At 42.5% G+C, this 20,046-nt stretch overlaps 3 protein-coding genes across 3 annotated transcripts; 2 read left to right on the top strand and 1 right to left on the bottom strand.

Moving 5' to 3' along the window:
• Positions 1–6,779: 6,779 nt before the first annotated feature.
• Positions 6,780–14,470, top strand: hgd (homogentisate 1,2-dioxygenase). Its single transcript, XM_085418566.1, has 14 exons — positions 6,780–6,980; positions 8,159–8,230; positions 8,369–8,457; positions 8,561–8,666; positions 9,585–9,644; positions 9,730–9,821; positions 9,916–9,950; positions 10,082–10,161; positions 10,452–10,551; positions 11,500–11,624; positions 13,331–13,435; positions 13,526–13,652; positions 13,891–14,072; positions 14,154–14,470. The coding sequence occupies exons 1-14, from the start codon at positions 6,966–6,968 to the stop codon at positions 14,295–14,297; spliced, it is 1,332 nt and encodes a 443-aa protein (XP_085274692.1). The 5' UTR covers positions 6,780–6,965; the 3' UTR covers positions 14,298–14,470.
• A 405-nt stretch (positions 14,471–14,875) lies between these two features.
• Positions 14,876–17,446, bottom strand: ndufb4 (NADH:ubiquinone oxidoreductase subunit B4). The gene is made up of 3 exons (XM_085418568.1): positions 17,239–17,446; positions 15,840–15,983; positions 14,876–15,035 (listed from the first exon to the last, which is right to left on the bottom strand). The coding sequence occupies exons 1-3, from the start codon at positions 17,413–17,415 to the stop codon at positions 14,973–14,975; spliced, it is 384 nt and encodes a 127-aa protein (XP_085274694.1). The 5' UTR covers positions 17,416–17,446; the 3' UTR covers positions 14,876–14,972.
• Positions 17,447–17,521: 75 nt separating this feature from the next.
• LOC146662118 (sperm-associated antigen 16 protein-like) lies at positions 17,522–19,844 on the top strand. Its single transcript, XM_085418567.1, has one exon. The coding sequence runs from the start codon at positions 17,522–17,524 to the stop codon at positions 18,299–18,301; it is 780 nt and encodes a 259-aa protein (XP_085274693.1). The 3' UTR covers positions 18,302–19,844.
• Positions 19,845–20,046: the final 202 nt, after the last annotated feature.

Genomic DNA, 20,046 nt, shown 5'->3' with positions numbered 1-20,046 from the left:
CGGCAATTTCACGGCCCTCATTGTCTCCACTGATTACTGCTTTGATCACAGGAATCAAGAGCCCGAGACTCTCGTAAACCTCCAGCGTGGTCCAGGGAGCTCGCGAACTGAAGAGGTCATCATGCTTCATCATCACCATAACCATCGACATCATCATCCTCATCATCACCATCCTCATCATCACCGCTAGTTGACCATACCAACCTGGGGCGCTGTGTGTTTTCACAGGCGCGTTGCCCTTTTATTGATTGCGTGCCTTAATTTTAATTCGATTGCGCGAGTGTCAAAAATTCCGCAAGAATCATCCTAGTAATGAGATAATCAAAGTAATATATGCAAATCAGTTATGTTGCCAGCTTATCAAAACCGGAGTGCCCCCCCTTGAGTCTGAAGAAGTCCATTTATTCAGTTAGTGGCAATACCTTGCGCAAATGGCGCGATGCAAATGACAGTTGATTAGACTAAATTAAGAACCTCGTTTCTCCCTGACCTTGTCTGAGTTTTATGTAAATTCTTTTTTTCCCTTTTTTTTTTTTGCTTTAATGTGATAAAAGTGCATTTTTAAAACCTCGGCCTTTGTAGATCCGAACAATATTTTCCACGAGAAAAACAATGGCCAACCTCAAAACATAACTCAGTGTGTCAGTAGCTTGGATGATCCCCTGACTGGCTCTTTTGTGTCTGTCTTGCTGTCTGTCACAAATCTCAGTATACCTTGACCCTGGTGCAACACCCACAGTGACAGAAAGTGTACCGTGATAACTTCCTTGCTGTGGGGGAGTGTGCCTGGAAGATGGACTAGGTGTGGGCGCCTCTGGGTGTGGGTCTCCTTGTGTGTGCCTGTGTGTGTTTACACAATTATGTGTACTCATGTGTGTACCATAACATATTGTCTAAGGAGACAGAGAGAGTGCAGTTCAGACTTCCTCTCTGTGGGGTGTGCGGGGCCTGTAGATGGGAAAGGAATAAATCCAATATAGATTGCAGGGCTGCGCTGCCTCCCGCTGGGGACCCTCAGACTTGCAGGCCAGGATCGAAGTGCTTTTCTCCACCTAAATTGGCCCGAGAGGCCGCAGGAGCAGCCGAGCTACACCCCCAGCACTGGGACTGCCTACGACCTAATGATGGTGCTGGGGACAGACGCAGATATACTCATGCGTACACACAGACGGAGATGCACGCGTTTTATACGTACACACCCGAAACTCACACGCAATCATGCCCAGATTGATATAACATCAGTCACACTCTTGCACCAGTCAAACACACACTTTGAGAAGAAAACCACACAGATATAAACACACCCTCCTCGTTCTCTGATGTTGAACACACTCATTCCTTGTCCAAAGACCATTCACCTCAAGCCTTCCTCTTCACATCTTAGGCCACCCCTCAAACCTACCTCAGCTAAACTACAGATTTAGAGGAGGCATCCTCACTACCTGTTCGCACACTCCAGAGAGGGAGGAGTGAATAGCATAACTGGCACCACACCAAGTGTCTGGACTGATATGCACTGCTACCATTTGGTTCCCCTGCAAGGAAAACACCACCAGCTCCCCAATGCCATTACGCTTCCTGCCAAACGTCCCGGCACTGTCATTTTGGTTCTGTCCAGGGAGCTAATTCTATTTGTGATGATGTGCCGCTGGGAAGGGTCCAGAAACAGTGTGACAAAATATCCTATAGATGGACATTTGTGGCTCAGTGAGTCTCGGTACCCGCTCGCAGGGCATTAAATGAACTACATAGCTCATCTCTAGAGTGTAGAGCTGGAAGATGTCATGAAAGACCGTGTGCCTTTTGCAGATACAGTTACATTTCTGCATTTTATAAACCATTTTAAATCACTTTTCTTTTCATGGGAAGATTTACGTCATCTTTCTAAACAGATTATTCTATAATGCAGATCGTAGCGCGATCTCACCAGCTCGCACGTCACAGTCTTGCTGGCTGTCTTCTCTGTTGCAGGGAACTCACTTATTACAAAATGAGTGTGGTTAAAAAGAGGATTCAGTGTTTTTAAACTGTTTCGTGGTTACTGCAAAGTGTAAGAGTTTATAGATATGCTATACCGTTTGCTTTGTAAGGCAGGACAGAGCTTTCCCATCCTGTAATAACACTGCTATAGAGCCACTGATATCCTGCTTTTTTGTGTTTGCACTACCATCTTGTATCTTTTCTCTCCTTCGTTTTGTCTTCTCTACTATTTTCCACTTTGTATTTTCTCCCTTTCAGCTCGCTCACGCCTCTCTTGTCTCTTGATACTGACACATCTTTTACCCTGTTGTCTTCAATAGTCCACTTGTGTCTTTGCTATGGAGCAATTCATTCAGTTGTCCCTGGCTACACCCGGCTGTTTTTTTGCTTGCAATTTTCACGTATCGCCTTTTATTTATTTATTTTTAAAATTTAATAACTCATCTATGCCCTTGGGGAAAGCACATTTTGAGTTTATGCGTGTGTGTTTGTGTGCGGCGCAGACACAGAGGATGCATACTAAATATCCTGAATGCAAAGATAAGTACGTGCAGTACACAAACATAGGCCAGAAACACATACACGACAAAATCCTTTTGACATCAATAATTGGTAAATCCTCTGATTAACTTGTAAGAATTGTCCTTAGAGTGCTTAAGTAATTGTGTTTGTGTGTGTCCTTTTTTATTGCATGCACCCCCTCTCTGTAAAGCACATCTTTATAACCAAGCAATTCCAAAGCAATTTTCTCTGTGGGAGGAGAGTGTAATTTTCTATTCTGTGACACTGTGATGTGTAAGAAACTGGGAGCTGGCGCTAAAAGGTGTCTGTAGTGTGTGTCTTGGTGTGGGTGTGAGCCACTTTAATGGCCAACGCGGGGCGGGTGGCGGTGGTGGTGAGCGGGTGCATGTCAGGAAGGCCATCATTTAATGACTCCCAAATAGTGCCCTCCTCGTTAGAGCTATCGTCCTGGAAACGCGGGGCTGTGAACCACGAGAGCGCCACACGCTGCAACAGTCTTTTATCTTCATATTAAACCATTTGCATAACATTACCACGATAGATAAGATTCAGGAGATACTCAACCTACTCAGGGAGCGACAGAGAGAGAGTAGACACAGGAGACACAGAGAGGGTATACTACATGTCCTTGCAAATCTAATCAGCGTTAAATGGAGCTGTCAAATGTGTGTGTGTGTTGTGTGAGTGTGCATTTGCTACTGGAAGGCTCATGTCAGGAGTCATTTAACATTAAAGCGCAACAGTATATAACAGGGCTGTAATTACAAAATGCAAGAATCCAGATGTGACATCTAAATACAGCAGTCATTTATCGGTGATACACAAAATAACACCAAATGGCGTGTGTACTTATATGTCCTTCACAAAGTTGAGTTTTAATGTTTTCTTTTTCTTAACGTGTCGCACAAATTGTATTTGTGGCAGCAGCTCTACAGAATACAAAGAAGTAGCTAATTAGAACAAATTACATTACTAGCATTTTCAAAATTGCAGACATTATTTGCATTGACGGCAGCATTTTGTGCAGCATCAGCAGACTAACAAAAGGCTGAAATTCGTGTTTTTTATAGGCACACCGAGCTATGCTGTTTAAAGTGGTTTGCTCTGTTCTGAGGACTGTCGGATCTGCAGCTGCTCTTCCCTGCTCAAAGAAGAAAAGACTTATTCCAACAGAAAGAGCAGGAAAATGTGCAAGCACACGCTAATTAGTTGTTGCTACTTGCCACTACCCGATTAGCACAGTCAAGAGTCCTGTTGATCTGTACAGTATATTGCGATTAGTATGGATATAGTGTATGCCACTCTGCCACGTCTAAGCCACTCACAGGTGGAGTGAATAGCATCGACCATCTCATTACAAGTCTCTGTTCTTCGCAATCATGTGGATTAGTAACACTCCCCGATGGCACCAGCCTCCAGCTGGACAATGTGCCTCGCCCCCACCAGTGGCTCTGGTTATTAAAATCCTGTATTGAGCCTGAAGCTGAGCATTTCTTTGTCGCTATCTTGGCATTTTGAAACTATATGTGATAAGTGACGGATACTTCAGTTTACAGAAGGTAAGGCTAAGCCCACCCTGCTTTATCGTCCTTTTGGACACAAATAGGGAAGATAAGAAATGAAACTAGAGACCGAGAGCGTGAACTGACCAGGAAAGTACTTTCTGCAGTCATACTTCAAGAAGCAGAGGGCTGTTTTCCTATTAATTTCTATACATCTATAATTTTTTTTGTAGCCAGATCCCTGTTCTTCATTAGGAATTAAGATTTTAGGCAATTCATCTTAAGCTTTACTATGTTGATACTTTACTTAATACTCCATAAGAGCTACTTAGGAACTGCTCACAAAGAGCCCAAAGTGCTGAACTGTTCTCAAACCTCCACAGATCCCAAACCGGTCGAGCATCTGGAAGCTGTATCGGAATCAAACCTTCACCACTGCAGCCCCCTAGTTCCTGTGTCCAAACCGAGATAGATTTGAGCTGTTTTGATGACATGAAGAGGACTTGCACAATATTTGTAACAAGGTTTTAATGTTGTGGCTATAAACACACTGGATTACAATTCCCTGCTCAGACTCTGGTAGAAGTTTAAGTGTAGTTTAAGGGTATAAATAGTATATTTTAAAAGTATTATGACAAAGCTTCAGGTGAATGCTTCAGGCCCTGACACTGACTCGATAAGAGAAAATACCATTGTGCTGTTCAGCTATGGTTTTATGTATGTGTGGGTAGATGATCACTGATCGACAGCTTCCTGACTCTGCTTGCTTGAAAATACCCAGTGGAACAGGACAACATATAATTTTTATGTGTATTACCACGCATTGTCCCTAGCATACATCTGATCAGTTTGTGAAAAACAAACAAACAACAAATAAATAACAACTGTGAGCCATACAGGACACTTAAAGAACTAATTCAACCGAATAACATACCAGAAAATCGTTTTTTAAAAGGTTAATCTCTCTTTGATATTTTTAACAATACTTTACCTGAATAATGTTTTTGTTTCTCAAAGCAGAAAAAAGGTTTTGTCCTTAATGCCTGTCACAATAAAAGACTGTACACAGAAAGGTCTGGGCACAGATTGAAAGATACGCTGTGTCCTGGATCGGGTGGTATATCACGGAGGATTTGACACTATGTTTTCTTTCTGTGTGTATTTTGAGTGAACTGAACCTTTAATGGTAAGACTAAGGCTAAGGGGGCAAAAATGAGTGTAGGCTACTTGCGTGTGATATGAAAGGCTACAGATGCCATCACAAAACAGAATACTTACTCTATGTGTGTGTGTGTGTGTGTGTGTGTGTGTGTGTGTGTGTGTGTGTGTGTGTGTGTGTGTGTGTGTGTGCGATAGAGAAAGAGAGAGATTGCTTGTTTATGCACACTGGGATAGACTGTGCCAGGTGAGTGTACCGTTTACCATCAAACCATTGAATTCAGCAGGCATCTAATAACAAAGCATTTATGGCCCACTTACGCATGCATAGATATAACTGTCAGTAGGAAACAACAGTCCCTTTTCTCCGTCTCCAGCTATTTCTTCTTCTCTTAAAACACACAGGCACCATCCGGATTGGACCCAGATACTCTAGAATTCTATCATCAGACTCGGGGATGAAATTAAAATCGCTCATTTTCTTTCTCCATACAAGGAGCAGATCAATTTCCGGAGACTGGGACGTGATATTTTCCTGCCATTGGGCTTTCTCGTCTTTGGCACAGCACCCTGACTGGCTGCCAGCGGGAGGCCCGGGCCTGACTGCACGCCTCGCCGGAGAACAGTTACTTCTGCCGCGGTGAGTTTATTTGCGCCTCGCTATGAGAATTGCCATCATTTACCCTTCCCCAGCGCCCCCCTCCAGAAAGAGAAAAGAAATAGACAAGCAGGGAGAAGCGAGGCAAGAATGAGAAAGGCGAAATTGATTCTTTTTGATACATGCTGCCAGGGGGACATTAGGCACACCTCGTTTGACCACCTATTTCAAGAAATGAACTGAATAAATTTTGCGTGAAGTAATGTATAGGCCTTTTAGAGGCCTCGCGCTGTTGTTTTCGCTTTATGAGGAACGACGGGCTCGCTGCAGCGCGCAGAGGTCATCTGAACAGACGCGAATCCTGGTTTTAGGGAAACGAAATTAATTGTAGCTGTACAAGAATGATAACCCACTTTACATGAAACAAGAAGTGAGATTGTGTTGAGCATGGCGAATGTGCTGAAAACACTGAAATCTGCAGGACTGGCGGGCCCCGGGGGTCAATGGCATATTAAACAATTCACGCAGATTGAGCAATGCCGCTAAATATTGGGCTACACTGCAAATATGGGGCCTTAAGCCATTGAACAAACTCTTGTTGCCCAGATGTTCGCTTTGCAGGACGTGGGGATGTGCATGGCGCCCGTGTTTGCACAAGTAGTGCGCATGAGGTCACCACTTCAGCAGAATGAGAACTCTGGCATAATATGTTCTGCGTATGATGCAAGCTTCTGACCGCCTACCCGTTGTTACGCCCCACTTAAAAACGAAGTGTTGTCAATACATTTTTCTCTGTATGCGCTGTCAGTGATAGGATCGCTGTGCCATTTAAAACCATGACTTGTACTTTAATCCCTCAGTGTTCCTTACCTGCATCACAAATTTCTTTTTAGTCGGTCCTTGTTTGTCCTGGCAGGGACACCGGCCCTTGTTTGTGCACACTTTGACCATCCGACCCGTCCTTTCCCTTTTACGTGTCCCCCAGCTGTTACGTCACAGAGCCAGTCAAGGCCTAATTAAACCCAGATTGGGAAAGCGTATAAATCCCAGCCCCTTTTCCCCAGTCTGTCCAAACAGCAACATGCAGACACCCCGAAGTGGATTTTAGTCGAAGGGAATACATTAAGAAGAAAACTGCAAGTCGATCCGTAACCACTGTGAAACGCTCAACAGCTGCTACAGAAAAAGTTCTGACACATAGCAAAATGGCTGGACTCAAGGTAAGACAATTCCTCGAAGCAAAACTGTTGCTAAATGTGTAAATATTCAATTATTATCGCTTATGAGCTGCGTCTGTGTCGACTATCAGACTGTGCATGCATGTGGAGTTAGGGTGCAGAACTATATCATCATTGTAATACAGAAGAAAAGTTTGTATTTTTTATTTATTTGTTTTGCACCAGAATGTGTGAAATTCATGCGCCTTAAAGCCACCACAGCTCCTGTGGCCGCAGACTGAAGGGAGGCGTTTCCTCCAACCAATCAGAGCGCTGCATTTTGCAGCTGCCCAGATGTGGTTTGAAGTGCCTAAATCTTTTTTAATTTCATTGGGAACGCTTCAATTTAATTGCAAAAACATGATTTTAAACCCCAGTTTTCCAATTTATTGCCATTGCTGCAGAATTATGGTGATGGGCTGCATTAAGTAGGCATTTGCTTAGATTACTTTTTTTTTTTTATATAGAACCTTTAATATTTGACTGAAGGTTTCAAAGTCATGACACCTACTCAAATGCAAAGCTTTGTCTATAGTGGAATAGTTAACAAACTATCCAAGGACTGCTGGGATCATTGCCAAGTCTAGCTTTGCTGCTCTAGCTCTAATAAACTTTTAAGAGGACAGAAAACTGACTTTGTAAAGCATTCCTTCAACTTGGGACACTCTGGAGCTTCCAACAAGCACTTTGGCACATGATCACGCACACATGGAAACCATCTGTGTCTGTGAGTGTGCTTTCTTGCAAACTCACAATGACTCAGCAAGATGCGTGTACACTGTGACAAGTTTGATCCTCCTGTGGCAGAAGAGACGCGATCAGTAGAGGTGCAGGTGAGATGCAGAACAACACTCTTATCCTAGATGGAACATTGATCAAAACATGCTGCAGAGGATGTAAGTGTAATTAGGCTGTTTCTGTGGCACAATAACACAAAATAATGGATGACTGCAAGGGGGGAAATTTGGCATAACTGCAGTTTGTTTTATCATAGATCTAATGTGAATCAATATGACAACAATTAACAAAAAGACAAGCCTTAATGACAAGCCTTCAAGTTTAATTATAACCAGCATGAACACATTTATCCTGCATTACAATGAAGCTGCATGATGTATTTTTTTATTTTTCACTTCAACTTGTCTCCATTTGTGTGTTGGATGTGTGTTTGTCTCTTTCAGTACATGAGCGGTTTCGGGAACGAGTTCTCATCTGAAGACCCTCGCTGTCCTGGATCCTTACCCGAGGGACAGGTAAAAACCCACACTGGGCTCCTTTTGTTATTTATTCATCATTATTTTCTAATTGTTGAAAATGAGGGTAATTGAACACCATATATAGTGTACATATACACACATTACAGCATTTTTTTATGTTCCATGTGCTTGCAGAATAATCCCCAGGTCAGCCCATATGGCCTTTATGCCGAGCAGCTCTCCGGCTCTGCCTTCACCTGCCCGCGTCCAGCCAATAAGAGGAGGTGTCCTTTTCTGTTTGAAACCTAAATCAGACTTTATAGTGACTCCAAATGGATCCCAGACAATATGGATAACTAAACATTTCCCTTCCTCTTCTTTCTCTAGCTGGTTGTACCGCATCCTTCCATCTGTTAAACACAAGCCATTCACCTCGGTTCCCTGTGGAGATCTAACAGAGAACTGGAACGAAGTGGAGCCTGATCCTAACCAGGTATATCAACACAAGGAGTCCCTGCTCATTTTGGGCTTAGTTACAAATCTTTCATCGCTTTTACATCTGTGTGGTTAATGTTCAGCCGAAGCCATAACAAAGTTTAGCATAGCATAACCAAATCTATGCACTGTCTTCTCTAAACCTCACATTAATGCGGTTTAATTGTGGTAAATGACACTGTTTGGGGGCCAGCAGATTCCCTTCATTTTCAGTATTGTGCCTTTAGCTTCACATTTACCACACAGCCTCCAAAGCTATACCGATGTTTTCGACAAGGAAACAATTTCAAGCTCTTCACACTGTTAAAAGTAACAGTGTTGTTTCAATCCATTAAAAATGCTGGCGACATAAGAGCACATAAAGCCACAAATTTCAAATCTGTGATTGGTGGCGACATGCTGTACGTGACACCATCATCATCAAGTTTGTCTGTTTCAGACAAGTTTACGAAAAGCAATGATGAAGCAGTGTGTGAATGTGAGAGTGAATGAATAGTGGAATTGTAAAGCGCTTTGAGGTTCTCGAAAAGCGCTATATAAATGCAATCCATTATTATTATTATTATTAATAATAAACAGTAGATATATTTATATATAGTAACTTATTTAGAAAATATTTTCCATAGATTGATTTCTTTAAATACACTGAAGGTGCACAATAGGTACACTACAACGAACCGCTTCAAGTAAAAGTTAGTATTTTGCAAAGCAATCTACTGCTACTCATAAATAGAGGTAAATACTGTAAATACTAATAGCTGGGAAATAAATATAAACAGCAAGCTAGTAAGTAACAAAAACAAACATATTTAAAGAAGCTGTAAAGCAGGCCCACGGTGAAATAATGGTGGTTCTTATAATTTTACAGTAAAAATTTGTTACAGTGCAGATTCTGACTCTGAAGTTTCTTTCACAGCTTCGATGGCTGCCATTTACCATCCCCAAAGCTACAGAGAAGAAAGTGGACTTTGTGGCTGTAAGTCAAGCTAATTATTTCTCTTATTTTGAATTTTTATGAAAATTTCCATCTGATTTTATTTGCGTCCTTCTCCACATTTCAGGGTTTGCATACTGTCTGCGGTGCTGGAGATGCCAAATCTCGTAATGGCATTGGCGTCCACGTGTACACCTGTAACACCTCCATGGTCGACAGGTGAGAATGTATAAATTATGTGACGAAAGGATATATTTTTATTGATGAAAAACATTTCCAGCCTTCCTTTGATCTTATTTTATTCTTGTTCCAGGTGCTTCAACAACTCAGACGGAGACTTTCTGATTGGTGAGGAAAGGAGCGCTGTTGTTGTTTTCGCTGTCATCTATCATAAGAACAATGATAGCTCAAACATCAGCCTGCCTTCTTGTTCAAATTTTCTTTTCTCTGTGTCTCTCTTTGTCTGTTTGTGTGCGCAGTCCCTCAGCAGGGAGAGATCTTGATCACCACAGAGTTTGGGAAGATGATGGTCGAGCCGAACGAGATCTGTGTCATCCAGGTGGGCTGTATGTTTTCCATTTCCCCTGTTTTCAAAGAAATCTGCCGTTGTGTCTGCCCCAACATCCCACTTACCATATTTAGAAAGGCATTGTTTGGTGCTTTTTGAAAGTGACCTCAAAAATAAGCGACGGTGGAAAAGAGGTTTTAAGCTACCGAAAGCCTGACCACCTGGACAGCAGCACGTGTGCTTTTCAAAGTCCGTTCAGAACTGAAACAACACACAGTTGATACTTAATAGGACAAAATTTCCTCTCACTGCCACTTTTCACATTTTTTTTTTTTTTTTAGCAAGGGATGCGCTTCAGTGTGGATGTGTTTGGGGAAACCAGAGGCTACATACTCGAGGTGTATGGTGCCCATTTTGAACTGCCTGACCTTGGCCCAATAGGTTTGTATGATATTTGTGAGTCTATATAAGTGCAGCATACGTCTTTGTCTTCACTTTTCCTTGAAACGTGCTCACCAAGCTCCTTTACATCTATGTCTTGGAACAGAATGTCCATGTCTAAAACTGTTCACACTTTTCTCTGCGTAACTCACTCTGTGCTCAGAGGATAAATCTTGCTTAGAAATTTTATTAAGGAGATTAACATCTGCTGTTTTGTTTATAGAGTACATATAAAAAGCAACAACAACACAAAATCCTTCTTTGAGCAGCATATTGCTGTTAGATATTTAGGAAACTAGTGACTAGCTTGTGATTTCTGTGTCTTCCTACATATAACAAAAATATTTCTTGCACCCACCAAAGATGTTTTGGCTTTCCGACAAAGCATCATGGCTCTAAAAATAATGTTTTATCATTAAATGTATTCGCACCTACAATTGTTTTAATCTTTATTTTACCTTTATTCACTAGCTGGGCCCACGTCCTCACTTTAGGTTGGACAGCGTTTTAGTAGGTAAAGCTGAATGCTTTGACATGGCTTGAGGGAAGGCCTCGAAGGGGAGTGGTGATGGCTCCCTGCCCTGGCAGACCCCCATGCACCAAATAGAAATGAACAAGTTAAAGAATTGAAAACAAGGAGGCAGGGAGGGTGGGGGAGGTAAACGAGAATGAACAGCTTGCAGAACTGGGTGAACCTATATAGACGACAGCGTGTTTGGAGGCGTGGTCCTGCTCCTGAAATTCCAATACATAATCTCCAAATAGTTAAAATATCAAAAAAATGCACAGCTAAATTGCTAAATAAGCTAACACCTTAACTACATGAAACCACCTGTGATTACATGATCTGTCACCCCCAATTGTTTCCTATTTTTTTTTATTGTTATCATTGTCATCATGGTTATGCCTACACTGCCTTTACTTTGACACTTTGCGTGTGTTTTGCAGGAGCCAATGGTCTGGCTAACCCGAGAGACTTCCTGTGTCCGGTTGCATGGTATGAAGATCGCAAAGTGCCCACTGGTTACACCGTCATCAATAAATACCAGGGGAAGCTGTTTGCATGCCAACAGGTGGCTATTGTTGCACACAACTTTATCTGTATCACTGTACTTCCACGTGTACCTGTGGTCTGACAGGGACACACACACACACACATACACACATGGCTTACTTGCCCTATTACCCTATTTAGTTTTGTGTCTGCTTCAGTGAACGCCATCGAACTGCCGCAGTGACTAACAGGAAACTGTCCAAGTGAAGCATATGATCCATTAGCTGCTCCTGCTGACTGAATTGCCATCCCTGATGATTTAATATCGAAGCATTAGCTGTTATCCATTCAGCAGGTTTCCGCCTCGACTCCCTTATGAGTCTTAATCACTCATAATTAGTTAAGGCATTCTGGAGCTGCAGACAGTGTACCTGTGAAGCTTTTGCTTTGTAGGAAAAAACCTTTTTCAAGTTAAGCATTAATTTCAACATATTTCAGCCGGGGAATGATCCTCCCACTCCCGAAATGTCCTGTTGGGCGCATAATTGGATCGACACATAATGTCTGACAGGAGGTTTTTTACTGAGGCAGGGAGGAGGTGGGAGGAGAGGTTTGTCAGGGGTGGGGGTTGGGGGGGTTGTAACCGTGGAAACCATGTCAAACCACACTGTTATTATTCATCATAGGAAGTACACTAGGGCAAGATACTGTCTTTTCTTTTTTTGAAGCAAAACAGACCTCTTCCCATCTTCCTCTCTGCTTCTGCTTGAGTATCTGCCACCAGTTATATGCTCTTCCCAGAGAGTGGACCAGAGAGGTTGCAGGGGTAAGAAAATAAGATGGGGCGGTGGAGGCCTCGTATAAGGGAAGATGCTGCCGCTCCTGCCTGGTCCTGCTGTTTTGTTCCCCCGCAGAGTGCCGAAATTGCTCAAATTAACTTATTATTTGCTTGACTGGACCAATATGTTTGTGTTTTGTGTGCGTGTGCGCGCAAGTGCTCGCTCGCCTCCATTTTCCTCCCTTCATTTTAATCGAATGTAGTGGAGTTATCACAGATGAATGTCCAAGAAATTACCTGCACTGGATTTCCCGAAGGCCTCTTTGTACATCGACTACTGTCAGTTGAGTGTGTGTTAAGTTGTTTTCGGCGTTCATTAGTCACGAATGTTTGCGTGTGTGAATGCATCTGTGTATGTATATGTATTTGCCAGTATTCGTCGTTGGTGTGTATTAGCTGTTCGTGTGTGGAAAAGCTTGTGTGTAAAGGAGCAGGGAGGTCAGTATGGAGGCAGCTTGAGTTGTAATGAACTATATTGATTTTAGAGTTGCTGTTGAATGTCTTTTTTCGCAGTGACATTATCAGAACAGAGAAACTATATAAAATTGCTGTGGTTTTAACAATCAAGATAAAGAAATATCTCTGCACCCACTGCTCCCCTCTCCCCATAACTGCGCTGCTGCGAGCGTCAAAATGCTCAAAGTTTGGGAAAGTTTGATTGTGAAGCCAATTACCCCATAATACCTGGAGCCTCGTATCACAAAGAAAAGGGGGGAATGAAAGAGAAGAAAGGATGAAAGAAGCACACCCTCTTTCACAATCAACCCTTTTCATTATGACCAGTTTTTTTTCTCTTTATGTGAAGAAGTACTCTCTCTGGGAATTTAAGATTACAAAGACATTATTCATTGTTCCGTTTTCCCTGTGAAAAGCTCAATTTAAAGCCTTTTGTGTTTGTTGCTTGGGTAGACTCCTCTTATTTGTTTTGTTCTGTGCTCTGCACGTAGGATTTCTCGCCATTCAATGTGGTCGCCTGGCACGGTAACTACACGCCTTACAAATACAACCTGAAGAACTTCATGGTTATCAACTGTGTGGCCTTCGACCATGCGGTGAGAGTTGAGTTTAGGGACACGCCAATAGCACTTTTGAATGCAAAAAGCCGTGCTCCTCACCCGCATGTTTATGATCTCTCTATATAGGATCCATCTATCTTTACTGTGCTTACTGCCAAATCCACTAGACCAGGGGTTGCCATTGCTGACTTTGTCATCTTCCCCCCACGGTGGGGTGTGGCTGACCACACCTTCCGTCCACCATACTATCACCGTAAGACACACGCACACACACATCCATTTACCCAGCCTGTGTCAAGGCAGTAGGTGAGAACAAACCACCTGCTGTATGACTCACTTCAATGGAGACCCCACAATAGTCTCCTTTTGTCCGATTTCATTGCAGACCTATAAGGCCATCTAGCGGAAATCAGTGTTACAAGGGGGACATTCAACAGCAAACTAGACACATGACGCTGCTGTGTTACAGCTCCTCCTGCTTGTCACTGTAGGTAACTGCATGAGTGAATTCATGGGTCTGATCAAAGGCCATTATGAGGCCAAAGAGGAGGGTTTCCAGCCAGGAGGGGCCAGTCTCCACAGCATAATGACCCCGCATGGCCCGGACGTGGACTGCTTTGAGAAGAACAGCACTGCTGAACTCAAACCTGAGAGGGTGGCTGAGGGAACCATGGTAAACAAACAAAATATATATATGGTTAACACATGACCAAGTCGGTATCGTTTATCACAGCGTGCTTTTTCCTATCACCAGGCTTTTATGTTTGAGTCGTCCTTCAGCATGGCGGTGACAAAGTGGGGTCTTCATACATGCCAGAAGCTTGACAAGAACTACTACCAATGTTGGGAACCTCTACGCAGCCACTTTAACCCCAACTGGAAGCCCGGCAAACAGTAGAAACCCAGTGATTCAGAATGCATTAAGAGCAAACAAATCAAAAATAAATATATCAAAATAAAAATTTCACTTCTCGCAATCCAATGATTTATTTGTGTTCCCCGAGTAGATCTGTTGACAGAATAAACAGGAAGAATAAAGTAATTTCCTTCTCACAGAAGTATAAAACCAAATTGTCGTCACATGTGTATTTTTATTTTTAAGAAACATAACTGCAAAATTTAAGGAACAATAAGAGGCAACCTTAGACCAGCATTCTGTTTTACTGAGAGGTGTTTGGTAGGACCACTAATGACCCTGTCTTTACCCCTCATGCCACTGTTGTACCAATATTGCCATTATCCTTTAATATCTAAATGACACTGCAGTGCTTCTTTATTTGACTATATATATAGTCTTGCTTTATGTGAAACGGGGATCATTGATATCAGCATGTCTTGCATTTTCTTTTCCTGTGCCAATCTGAACTTATGTGAGAGGGGGGAATCGAGTCCTTCAGTCTGCAAGTAGATCCTCCTTGCCTCTGTGTATAACTGCAGACATGCAAATGGTACTTTCACACATGAAAGCCACGTAACTCTGGTTTGACAATATAATTTTATTCGGTTAATAATAATTACACACATGGACATCATCTCTAGAACACACAGGACGAGGGTCTTTCTACACCCGGGCTCAAGATGACAAACTGAACTTGCGCTCGAGGGTACCGGCCTTAATTTGCTCCTCCTTCCTATCCTGTAAAACAGATGACAAACAGATGATAGGTTAGTGCGGTTTCCATAGAAACAAAGTCATATCGCCCTCACCCTCATCACCTTCCAGACGTTTTCTCAAACTCCATGTTTTATGAGTGAGCTTTTTATGATTTTCAAGCAGCTTTTCCCCCCCCTTCCCAGCACCAAAAAAGGGGGGTTGGGACAAATATGATAGCCCAGCAGTGTGACAATTGGACCAAATTCTCCCTGGAATCTCAATTGGCGAGGACTTTGACAGTGAATCTCCATGACAATGGGGTAGAAAATGAAAGCAGGCAGCATTTTGGATGAAGCATTCATTTCTAACATGAGCGGGTCTGTGTCAAAAGAAAGAAAACCAGATCAACGGTGCACCTACATGGGAATGAGTCCCAATCTTCAACTAAATAGCTTTTCAGGTTTCTATGACAGCATTTGTCACCAAATCACATTTTATGAATACCCAGATCAAATACTCTAAATGGTCAAATTATTACAGTGGCTGAAAAATGACCACTATTGTAACAGTGTAAAGTAACCATGTAATCAATACTGAATTGTTTTGTTTCCTGCAATAAATGCACTGATATTTTTTTAACCTCCAACAATACTTGGCAATTTACTCCTAGTTTCTAGTCTCACACGTGCCTTTAGACAGCCTAAAGAGGGCCAGTGGGGCTTAAATTGTGGTTCAAGAGCTCGCTACAAACTTTTGTGATGAGAAAACACAGCTGAGCCGATTAAACTACCCATTAAGATCAAGCAGACAGCGAGTGAGAAGGCTACAGTGTTTCTTGTCTCATACCCTGTCTGTCTTGAAGATGTAGTAGAGGGCAAAGAGAGGTACAACTCCAAACATTGCACCCAGCAGAGAGGTCTTGTTTGTAGGCCTGAAGTGTGCGTAGGGATTGCCTCGTGCGTACACCCAGCGTGTCAAGGCAGGGTCTTCCTGTACAGACAGAAGTAAGCAATGACATTTATCACCATATGTAAATGTAGAATTCACAGCGGAAAAATAGACTCCAATATTTACAACAAATCAACCAAAATTTAAAAGTCTCATAGTGACGTTAAAATTATTAATATCTGTTATACTTAAACCTTTTATATTAGGTGGGGAAAACTCAGGAAACAGCAGAAAAGAGGGGGGGGGGGGGGGGGGGGGGGGGCATTTTTCAAGGACAGGACATTTTTCCAGAAAAATCCTGGTGTACATATTTTACATTACACAGTTTACATTTACTTTACTGGTACATTTAATTTACTGGTATTGTGCTTGCTGGTCAATTTCATGAACTTAAGAGAACAAAGCCATTATAAAATGTAACAGTAAAAGTAACATAGCAAAATGTCTGCCTTTAAAACAATCACAGCACACAGTATAGATGGAAAAATGAGGTAATCCAACTACACCACTGAGTACCATAAAGACGTTATGGAAGAACTGAAGTATATCCAGCCAGATGACAAACTAAGTCAGCATGAAGAGCTGCTACAGCTACTTTGGTTGGACATCTGCTATGACTTTAAGTTTCAGTGCAGAACCTGCACTGTAGCGATTCAAGTCATTAGATATTATACATGATATTCGGTTATACTGTGTTTTGATGATTGTGGTTGACCTGTATAACAGGCCAGCATGCTGTATAACATGCTGGCCCACCATCTCTCATAAGTGTCGAGCTGGGTTGGGGTCCGGTGACAGCAAAGGCCATGGCATATGATTCAAACTATTTTATATAACGATGAAATCATTCAATGAACCGGGTGCCTAACGGATGGGGGCTACTCCAAGCTGTAAAGACATGTTTCATTACAGGATACAATGACCCCTCACACTAAAGACTGAAGTGGACCCAAACCATGTCAGCGAAATGCTCCCTAGGAGCATAACAGAATCACGAGACCCCCTAATTTAAAACACTGCAGGGGTCGGGTTTTTTCTGTCACCAGTCAGTTTTCAGAGCACACCAGGAAGAAAGCAATCTGTACTGCAGCGCACGGTTCCCAAGACGTAAACGATCTTCGTAATGCAGTAGTGACTAGCATGGAGTGGAAGGTCTCGTTTATAATCTTATCTAAAATTTAGACTAGATAAATACATAGTCACCGCTGTGCCCCGCTAATGCTACCCGTTAGCATTCTGGCCAATAACTTGAGCCCTTTTCAAGGGTGACATTGCTAACTAGCAAGTAGCCACTCACAATGAGCTCTTTTCTGTGCGGGTTATTGAGTTGCAGCTGATATTGGCGCTTCAGATTTGCTCGCAGTGCACCCCTGGCTTCTTCGGCACGCCTCTGCTCCGGCGAAAGGTTGAAATATTCGTTTGGATCCAATGTTTTTGGCCGAGTGGCCAAGGGCGCCTCTCGGTAGTCCGCCATGATTGTTTAATGACTGCTGGAACGGTGGAAACGCGAGCTTGTGAAATCTCGCGTTGAGTGAGCGCCGTATTACCATAGCAACGTCAAACTCTGGCTGAACGAAGCAATGGATGCAGCGCAGGAAAGTGAAGAGAAAGTGGCTGACGACACATCGCCTGACAGTAATGATGACTTTAAATGTGAAGACATTTCTGCAGAAGACGAATTGAGTTTAAAAGAAGGTGAAGAAGACTTGGAAGCGACGGTGAAAGCCATCCAAGACCGGGCAAAAGCCAGTGCAAGGCCCAGTTCAACCAACAGAACATCCAAACCACCAGCCGTAGTTGACTTTTTACGGAACTTTCTCTTCCAAATGGGCATGACAGAAACCCTCGATTGTTTTCAAACCGAGTGGAACGAGGTGGTGCAGAAAGGACTGCTGGAGGAAGAGGGTCTCATGGTGACCCCATTCGTTCACATTGAAAACCAGCGTCTGGAAAATGAGCTGAAAACCGCTCTGAAGGAGATGGAGGAGTACAGGCGTACAGTCTCTGCAGCAGCCGGGACTCTGGTGAGGGTGCAAAAAAACAGAGACTTTCACCGGATGCAACATAAGCGTGTTGTCCAGGAGAAAAACCTACTCATCGAGGAGATGAGGAAAGTCAAGATGCAGTGCAACAGCTACGAACCTGCGGTGAAGCGGATGAACGAGAAATATGAGGTCGTTTTAAAGCAGGTCATGCTGGCGGCTTTGGAGAGGGACAAAGCCTTCAGGGAGGTGAACTCTTCGTCAATTCAACACGACACCCTCTGTGGAGGGGAGGAACGGGGAGGAGAGGCGGGCGTAGAGAAATACCCTTCAGTGACACAGCCGAGACCTCCGGCCCCTGCGCACTCAAAAAAATAAATTGGGTTGTTGTTACATTTACAAGAGTCTAAATATTAATTTGAACAAAATAATTTAATGTTTCTATGGTGAACGTAATTAAATAATGTATGATCTGCATGGAATTCAACAAATTAATTTATTCTTGGTGAGATGACACAATGATACAATCTAGTAAGAGTGGCTAGTTGCCTGGACTCGCGAATTGCACGAGATCACACGAGATTCCAAACCACAGGAAAATCACTGGGGTTATAAGAGGCAGAAAAGCATACACACACTATGCTATATGCACTGTTACCTCACAACAAGAATGTCCTGAGTTTAAATCCAAAGACACGCAGCTAGTGGGGTTAGATTAATTGGTGATTCTACCCATATGTATGAATGCTTGTCTGTCTCTCTGTGTTAGCCCTGTGATGGACTGGTGACCACCTATCCAGGGATGACCCTGCCACTGACTGGCCCCTAATTTAAGTTATTTAAATTAAGTTGGACTCAGTTGCACTAAATGCGTACATTAAGTAGGAATAACAGAATCTCATAATGTTAAAATAACATTTAATAGCGTGGAAATCCTTTCCATTGTTCTTTTCATGTTCATTCAAACAGTTTTTTAAAAAAAATTTTTGTTCTTTTTTATTAAAAAAAAATAAATCATTGTTGTCTGAAGGTGCTGACATGACCAACAAATTAAAAACACACAATACAAGCCCAACATTTAGTTTATAAATGAGGGCTGGGGATTAATGTTTGGTCAAGCACGCCAGCAGATTAGAGACCTGACGAGAGAAAACAAGAAAAAGTGTGCTCAATTAAAACAAGTGTCCGATGAAAGGGGACGAGTTTAAAGCTACTGGTATGGACATACATCATAGTCTCAGAGAAACTGAGATAAAGAATTACAAGCTTTAACTAAAACTTTAACTAAAACAGGAAAAAAATTAAGAGTTTCTTCAAGAGAAGAAGCAACTGGAGTGCAAACTCCAATACATGGACAAAAACCACCAAGTGCTTCAAATAATGCTTGATGAAGCACTGCATAAAAATGCAAAAAAAAAGTGCAACAGGAAGAAATACAGAAAGAAAGGCAACCTGTTCTCCAAGACTAAGAGAAAAAAATCTAGAACTGCAAGAATGTTATAACAAAATGAAGGACAAAAGATGCAGTGGAGCTTCAATGAAATGCAGAAGAGAATGCAGGAGTTAGAAGACATGTACAACAAAGCGTTGTACAACGAAGTACAAAGCTAATACAGGAGGTGAAATCTAAAAAACTGAAAGAAAAGCTTGAAGAAAAAAAGAAGAAGCAACATTTAAGAACTGGAGAAAAGACTCAAGAAACTTGAGAAGCAAAATGCAGAAACAATCGATGACATAAAAAATCTCATCCTTCAGATAAAAGAGCTCCAGGAACAGTGCCTGAGAAAGAAGAAAAAACGCTTCCACTTTTTCAGGAAGAGGAACCCTCCTGCTTCCTCCTCCACCTCTCCTCTCCCCCTTTCTCTCCTATCACCTCTCTTTGTCCACCCCTTCCTCTTCATCCCATTTCTTTCTTTTTCACCCTCACCCCCCAACTAGTCCAGGCAGTTGACTGTCCCTTCCTCAGCCTGGTTCTTTTGGAGTTTTTTTTCCTGTTTAAAAGGAGTTTTTCCTCCCCACTGTTGCCTAGTGCTTGCTCAGAAGGAATTGTTGGGGTTTTCTCTCCTCTGCCTCTTTCCACCTTTCTATCCCTTTGTTTTTCCACCCTCTTCTTTCACCCTCTT

The sequence above is a fragment of the Rhamphochromis longiceps genome, linkage group LG9 (genome assembly GCF_057381845.1).
Source record: "Rhamphochromis longiceps isolate RC_006_pf linkage group LG9, R_longiceps_female_GT1.1, whole genome shotgun sequence".
Classification (NCBI taxonomy): domain Eukaryota; kingdom Metazoa; phylum Chordata; class Actinopteri; order Cichliformes; family Cichlidae; genus Rhamphochromis; species Rhamphochromis longiceps.
The sequence above is the reverse complement of the archived record's forward strand: the minus strand, read 5'-3'. Positions and strand labels throughout refer to the sequence as shown.

Coding starts and splice junctions, on each gene's coding strand:
- hgd (XM_085418566.1), top strand. Junction 9,645..9,729: donor AGAAAGTGGACTTTGTGGCT/GTAAGTCAAGCT, acceptor TCCACATTTCAG/GGTTTGCATACTGTCTGCGG. Junction 13,436..13,525: donor GTGTGGCCTTCGACCATGCG/GTGAGAGTTGAG, acceptor CTCTCTATATAG/GATCCATCTATCTTTACTGT.
- LOC146662118 (XM_085418567.1), top strand. CDS start 17,522: ATGGATGCAGCGCAGGAAAGTGAAGAGAAAGTGGCTGACGACACATCG.
- ndufb4 (XM_085418568.1), bottom strand. CDS start 17,415: ATGGCGGACTACCGAGAGGCGCCCTTGGCCACTCGGCCAAAAACATTG. Junction 15,984..17,238: donor CGCACAGAAAAGAGCTCATT/GTGAGTGGCTAC, acceptor CTGTCTGTACAG/GAAGACCCTGCCTTGACACG. Junction 15,036..15,839: donor ACATCTTCAAGACAGACAGG/GTATGAGACAAG, acceptor TCTGTTTTACAG/GATAGGAAGGAGGAGCAAAT.